Source organism: Synchiropus splendidus, chromosome 1, assembly GCF_027744825.2.
Source record: "Synchiropus splendidus isolate RoL2022-P1 chromosome 1, RoL_Sspl_1.0, whole genome shotgun sequence".
NCBI lineage: Eukaryota > Metazoa > Chordata > Actinopteri > Syngnathiformes > Callionymidae > Synchiropus > Synchiropus splendidus.
This window is the reverse complement of record NC_071334.1, coordinates 30180694-30188014: the sequence shown is the minus strand read 5'-3', so window position 1 is coordinate 30188014 and position 7321 is coordinate 30180694. Positions and strand designations below refer to the sequence as shown.

At 45.3% G+C, this 7321-nt stretch overlaps 1 protein-coding gene across 1 annotated transcript; it reads right to left on the bottom strand.

The window, feature by feature from the left end:
- Positions 1-429: 429 nt before the first annotated feature.
- On the bottom strand, positions 430-7240 carry rbp3 (retinol binding protein 3). The gene is made up of 7 exons (XM_053864641.1): positions 4470-7240; positions 3753-3887; positions 3593-3648; positions 2298-3544; positions 2046-2236; positions 1591-1733; positions 430-1183 (listed from the first exon to the last, which is right to left on the bottom strand). The coding sequence occupies exons 1-7, from the start codon at positions 7223-7225 to the stop codon at positions 858-860; spliced, it is 4854 nt and encodes a 1617-aa protein (XP_053720616.1). The 5' UTR covers positions 7226-7240; the 3' UTR covers positions 430-857.
- Positions 7241-7321: the final 81 nt, after the last annotated feature.

Below are 7321 nucleotides of genomic sequence, written 5' to 3'. Positions count from 1 at the left end.
GGGACGTTGACTCTCGCAACCCGGGGGGAGAACCGAGGTCCCCCAATCAGCCTGTGAAAACAAGCTCGTAGAAGCGCAATCTACTGAGAAGTGACTCGGCAATACATCAACACCAGTCATTATAAATAAATTAAAAATAAATAAATTATATAAATAATGAAAAATGTAAAACAAAAAGACATTACGAACAGGCAGAAATTGGAAACAGATATAAATGTTTCCTCAATGAGTTTTGACTGCTTTATACTCATTTAACTTGCTATTTTTTGTACGAATAGCAGACTTTAAAACTTTACTGATACTTTTATGTTATATGGTTATTCAGCCATTATTACTAATAAAACAACCTGGTCAGTTTGATCTGATGTGACAGTGAAACATAGTCCTATATGCCTCCTTGCTTGTTTAAATAGAAACAAGTAGAACTCATTTTAGTAGCCAATGTATCTTTTTATTGCTTCTCAACATAGAATTTTGAAAAGTATCATTGCGGAATGATACATGACCCCTCATTAAATATGAAACTGAGTCTCGGTGTTCCATATCTTGGTTACAAATTGAAGTAACAATGTTGTAAAGTACATAATGCTACATGCAATGATGATGAGTCCAGAACTGATCCATCACATATTCAGATAAGCAGAAATAAAGCTGTTTTCAGCCTAAAAGCTGTATTCCAAGCATGCTGATGAAAAGGCTTATGAACTCAGAGAATTAAACCCGAGGCTCTAACTGTAGACGCCGTGCATTATAACATTCCTTGCTCGCCCAGAAAGATTAAATTCTCAGTGTGAAACTATTTGGCTCCCAAAGCAAAAAGAGAATAGAACCTTCTCGCTGTTTATTCCAGACATAATTTACTTTGGGCTTGCAATGTGCTTGTAGAAGATGCCCTTGGCTGTCTCAAGGGCAGCCTCGGCAGAGACTGGTATGTGTGGTGCGATGCCGGCCCCCTCCCATGCAGGTCCAGCGGCGGTGTCGGAGTGGATGGTGGGGATGCTGAGGAAGACGTTGGTATCACCAACTGGGAACGTTACGGGTGGGTGGGATGCTCCAGCGGTGGTTTCACCAACGATCATAGCGCGGCCAAGTTTCTTCATGATGTATACAAACTCTTCGGCTGCACCGGCAGTTGCACGGCTGGTTAAGATGATCAGGCTCTTCTTGGAGCCGTACCTTCCGCCTAAAAGCATGGTAGAACAGGGTTGTCAAAGTGTGAACATTGGTGGGTACACCAGTAATACTTTTACAAAGCAGGAGTCTGCTCTCTGCTGATGCTTGCCATATTCATGTATTCGAGCGCTGTGCTACCTGAGATAGAAACCCACTGGATAATTCAGATTTGCAGGTTTTATTCCGACACACCGTTTAACCAAAGATATACATAGATGAAAAGGGGTCTGTCACCTTCAGTTTAAAAGCATTTCTTTACCCTTGTGGCAATGCTGTATCTTGCAGGAGTGAGTGAAGAATAAAGGCAGTCGGATATTTTGGCTTCCGGATATTGGTTACATGTCGACAGTTTCTACATGTCTCTTGAAGCTGTTAATAAAAAAGGTATAGTCACATCCTAATTTCACCCTTAATTACCAGTGAGGTGAGGCAGAGTCTTGAGCTCGATGTAGGTGCCAGACGGTCTGTCGTACAACTTGTCCAGCAGAATCTGCTTGTCGGCGTCAAAGAAATAAGAGCAGAAGCCCGCAATGGCTGTCGTCGGCCCTCCCAGGTTGTTCCTGGGAATGAAGAAGAGATCATTTATTCTTTTTTTGGCTGAATATCTTTGATGTGGACAGACTCAGAGGTGTACGAACTGGTCCTCAAAGGGCCGGGGTGGTGCAGGTTTTCGTTCCAAGCACACAGCAAATGAGCTGTCAACTCATTACATTGTTCAGAGACCTGATTGGTTCTACATGGGTTGGAACAAAAAACTGCACCAACCAGGCCATGTTTTATCCATTTCACAAGGAATGACCAGTAAAATCTCTCCGATGTCAACACTCTTTGCGTAGTCAATGAATCAAGTGTTGGTAGCTTCAAAGACCTACCTGAGGTCAATGATCATGGCATCAGTATTGACAACTTTGTTCCACACGTGCTCAACTATGATCTGAGCGATGGCCTTGACCTCCTCAAAGTCACCAAACATGTCAAAGCGCAGATATCCGATGTTGTTCTCGAGAATGTCAGTGGTGAAGGACACTTTGATGAGGTCGATGTACATTTCTGGAGTGTAGTTCTGCACGGGGGAGTAGGCACAGGTTTAAAGGAATGATTTACCATTGGGAAACTTTTCTTACCAGAGGGGGCAGAGCTGGGATGTTGCTAGTCGTCTTCAGACTCTTGTCTCCAGAAAGGCTCTTCAGATCAGCAGACAGTTTTTCCTCCAGTTGAGTCTTGGAGACCACCAGGCTGTACTTACCATCAGCCAGATGCCCTTTCAACTTCGATGCAACCGCAGAGCCAATGTCCTCAAAGGCATACTTTTCAGAGATCAAGATGGCAGCTCCCTCAATAATGGCAGGGACTTGTGCTCGGAGGTTGACGATCTTGATAGCCGTGGCGAGGGCATCCTCTGCATTGACTGCAACGTCAGGACTGACTCCTGTAACCTCCCACGTTGAGCCAGTGATGGGGTTGATGGACTTGGCAGTTGGGATCGTGACATAGAAATCACCATCCCCTACTCTGAATGTCTCAACTTTCACCGACCCCCCAGCTGTCTTCTCCCCCACAATAGACGCCCTTTTCAGGTTTTGAAGGCAGTAGGCCACATCTTCAGCAACACCCTTCGTGTTCTTACTTGTCAGGATAATGAGAGGTTTAGAGATGCCGTACCTCTCAGCGAGCAGTGTGGACATCGACATCAACTTGGTTGTGGTGTTCGTTGGACGGTCGTACACACTGTCAATATGTAGCACTGGCTCTGGGTCAGTAAAGTAAGACACGATGTAGGGGAGTCCAGAGATGTCACCGCTGCCGGTGTAGCGCAGGTCAAAGATAAGAGCTGAGGTGGGCAGGATTTTACTCCAGACCAGGTCGATAAGCAACTGTCCAATCTTCTCAGCAACCTCCTCCCCCATGATGTGATCAATTCTCAAGTAGCCGATATTGCCGTCCAGAATGTCCAGCTTGATCGAGGTCTGGATAACTGCCACAAGCTGCTCCGGGGGCAACGGGGGCATCTTTGGGGCGACAGCGGGAACGTAGTTGGGCTCATAGGAGATTCTCAGGCGATGGTCGCCAACAGTGGTTTGGAATCCAGCGTTGAGCACCCTCGCCAGGGATTCGCCATCAGGGATGTTGAGGACTTCGGTGTTTTCCGCGGCTGCATTAATCGCTTCCTTCATTCCGATCAGCTTCTCTGGTGAGCAGTAATTGTCCATGACGATTTTGGCCATGTCCGTGATGAGGGTGGGTGGAAATGTGGCTTGGACATTTTTCAAAACTAGAAGACAAGCAACCAAAGCTAGAGCACTCGCCATTGTTTTCCTCAGCGTGTGAAAGTTGAACCTCCGCTCCCAATGAGGCTCCTTGTCAAATGCTCATGTTTTGCCTGGAAGGTTTCTCTTAACACAGATGTAAGAGGCTTTACTCCATAATAAACCAATAATCCTATTATCCAGTGTGCTTCTCGAAGTCAACAACAAGCTAGTTAAAGGAGGAACAATAATTAGGGGGAATTGCCAAATATACCAGCCTTTAATTTGCTCAAGGTTTTCCAACATCTATATAAAGTGTCCCAGGTTATTTACAGTGAGCGTTCAATGACAAGATCCAAGTACGGATTTAGAATGTCTAAAACCAAAAACCTCAGAAGCTGAGGCTGGTGAGTTGAAGTGGATAGAATATTGGTGAAAACTTTGGCATTACCATCCCTAATGTAAAAACTGCCCGCACAGAATGATGTGTTAATAAAGCAGTAATAAGCTCATAATTTAATTTTAAAATGAAGCACATCCTGTTATGCTACATCTTATTTCCTCGATTATACTCAATGGCAATCTGTCACTGGCTCTATATATAACTGTCATCGATTGAATGTACAGCGCAAGGCAAAGGCTAATTCCAAGTCAATGCAACACTTGCACTCTCTGGTGGTTAAATGGGTTAACTGCGGGAAAGTATGAAACGTGTGGGGACCCCACAAATCCAAGCCTCAATTTGAGGATCTGGACTTCATAACAATTGTGTTATTATAATTAGGTTTAGTTTGGAGAGTCTCTGTTAATGTTAACCATTTGTTTTGGATGGTTAGGTTGAGAGGATTTGGGGGTTTAGAGGCTGGGGAAAGCATGAAAGAGGGAAGTCGACATATACCTTAACAGAAGCATAGAGATGCTATATATATATATATATATATATATATATATATATATATATATATATATATATATATATATATATATATATATATATATATATACACACACACACACACACACATGTGGGTGTGTTCTGTTCATTATTTCCTATCGTTTTTCAACATCTTTGCGGCGATGATCCTCTGTGCCACGGACAGAGCGTTACTTGCTTGAGCATTCACATCCGGTTCAACACCCGTGAGGCTCCACATTGTCCTGGTGATGGCACTCAAGACCACTTGATTTGGAATGGAAACATAAAGGTCACTGTCTTGGATCTGGTAGGTGTCACTAGATAGAGATCCACCATTTGTTGGCTCCCCAATAACTGTGGCACGCTTCAAGTCCTTCATAGTTTGAGTAAAGAGTTCGGCAGCTGATCCGGTCATGTGACTAGTCAGTATGTAGACCTCCTTAGTGGCGCCATATCTTTGTCCAATGCTATGTGGATATGTCTTCACTTCTGTCATGGTGCGACTTGTGTGGTCATAAACGGTGTAGAGGTGCTGTAAAGGTCCTAGATCGAAGAAATAGGTGCACAGGAGAGGAACCGCTGTGGAAAAGCCGCCAGTGTTATAGCGCATGTCAATTACGAGGGTGTCCGTGTTTACGACTTTGGTCCACACCAATTTCACCAGCTGAGGTCCAATAGCTTGAATCACCTTTACGTCTGCCATCATGTCAAAGCGCAGGTAACCAATGTTACCTGGTAGGATGTCAACTTTGAACAGAGCGGCGATGAAATGTTCCACTTCGTCCGCTGGAGGGATTTGAGGCACTTCGTGAAGTTTTTCTGGCTCCACATCGCAGTGGAAGACATGCAGCCTGTGATCGCCTGCAGTCTCTTGTAGGTCTGCTGTTAGCTGGGATGTCAGAGACTCAACGTCAACCACGGAGCGATAGAACCCCTCTGCCCACTTATTTAAGAGGGTTTTGCTGACGTTTAACGCAACCTCATGGATTGCGTAGTGTTCTTCTAGAAGCTGTCCTGCTCCCTCGACAAGCGACTTGATTCCTCGGTGGAAATCTGCAATCTTCTGAGCATACTCCACAGCTTCATCAGCCAGGATGATCGCATCTGGGACCACACCACCTCCCAACCAGAACTCCCCATTATTGTCGAAAAAGTTTATGTAAGGAACAGTGAGGGCAAAGTCGGTGCCCTCAATTTGAAACGTGACGGATTGCTTGAGGTTGCCAGAGGTTATTTCCCCAATGACTGCGCCACGATGCAGCGACTGCATCAGATACGCAAACTCCTCGCCCGTGCGAGCTGTGAAGTGGCTGGTTAACACGTAAATGCCACGCTTGGATCCGTAAACCGGTCCAGTGATTTTTGTTATCGACCCATGTTCTGTCGTTGTGTTGCGAATCCTGTCGTATGACGTATAAAAGGTCCTCTTTGGCGAAGCATCATGCAGATAGGATAGTAAAGTAACCAAGGAGGAAGAAGGGCCTCCTGTGTTGTAACGCAAATCAATAACAAGGTTGTCAGTGCCCTTTAGAGGCTCCCACACCTTTTTCGCCAAAAGCTCGTCCAGTTTGCCTCTCGCAGGCCACCGTAGGAACCTGTCAAAGCGAAGATAGCCAGTATTTCCAGGTAGCAACTCAACTTTGAAGGTAGAGTCTACTACTTCCTGCAATAGTTTTGGATCGTTTGGGACTTTGTAACTCACGTGCTCTTCGTCTGTGTTAGTAGGATTCATTTTCAAGAGCTTCACTGTTAATCGTGGATCTTCTGTAGCAGTTTGAAGTTCCAGATTGATGGTGGCTGCGAGGTCTTCCTCAGACACCACTGAGAATATGTCTCTTTGCTGTAACTGCTGAAGTATGACCGGAACTCTGTCAGTGAAAGCGTAGAAGCGCTGAATTTTATCAGAAATATGCCGGAGCACATAAGGAATGATTCTTCTCACAGCTAGAACCGACCTAGCCTTCGCAACAGCTTCCTTGGCCAATATGTTGACAGTCGGCGGGACACCACTGACCTCCCAGCCTTGACCTGCCTTTGGACTGAGGAATCTAGCAACGGGAACCGTTATGTAGAATTCTGAGCGAGCGATCCGGATCTTCCGTGCTTTAACCGATCCACCAGCTGTCCTTTCTCCAACCGTAACAGCCCTGCCTAGTTGTTTCAATGTAAAGGCCACTGCCTCAGCTGCACCAGTCGTACGTTTACTTGTCAAGATAATCAGGTCTTTGTCTTTTCCAAACCTTTCTGTCTTAATCACAGGCTCAGTCCATAACTCAGTGGTCGTATTCGATGGCCTGTCGTAAACAGTGTCGATATGAATTGGGGGCGTAGGCTCAGAGAAAAAAGAAATGATGAAGGGAACTCCAGACAGATCCCCAGCTGTGCTGTACCTCAAGTCCAAGATCAGTGAGGATGTGCGAGCGATAGTGTTCCAGATGTTGTCCTTCAGCAGAGAGCCGAGCTTTGCTGCTGTGCCCTCCCCAATGATCCTGTCCATACGCAAGTATCCAACATTGTTTTCAAAGATATCTAACTTAACAGAGTTTCTTACCAGACGGATAAGTTGATCTCTGGGCAAAGATGGCAATATCGCAGGTGTTACTGGCACGTAGTTGGGTTCGTACAAAACGGTTAAGCGAGGATCGTTCAGCGCCCCCTGTACTCCGACTGTCAGCACTGATGCCAGCGTTTTCTTGTCTGAAATCTGCAGGATTTCTCCACTGTTGATGGCTTGTTGGATGGCCTCCTGCATGCCAAGCAGGCTCTCAGGATAGCAATAGTTGTCCAGGAGAATGTTAGCCATCTCTAAAACCACAGCGCGCTGGAATGACGCATTCGAGGGTGGTCCAGATAATAGAATCAGCAGAAGTATTGGCTTCAAATTATCCATGATTTTTGCCTTTTGAATGCAGCCTTCTTCATCAGTTGTCTACTGTACATTGGACAATGGTCAAATAGAGCATTGACTTTTTTTTTTTTTTCAAAA

What these genes read in the sequence shown, in the direction of transcription:
- rbp3 (XM_053864641.1), bottom strand. Translation starts at nt 7,225, where the DNA reads ATGGATAATTTGAAGCCAATACTTCTGCTGATTCTATTATCTGGACCA. An exon ending in CTTGTCATTGAACGCTCACT is followed by an intron (nt 3,649 to 3,752) that starts GTAAATAACCTG and finishes TCCTTTAACTAG; the next exon opens with CTTGTTGTTGACTTCGAGAA. An exon ending in TCCCAGCTCTGCCCCCTCTG is followed by an intron (nt 2,237 to 2,297) that starts GTAAGAAAAGTT and finishes TCCCCCGTGCAG; the next exon opens with AACTACACTCCAGAAATGTA.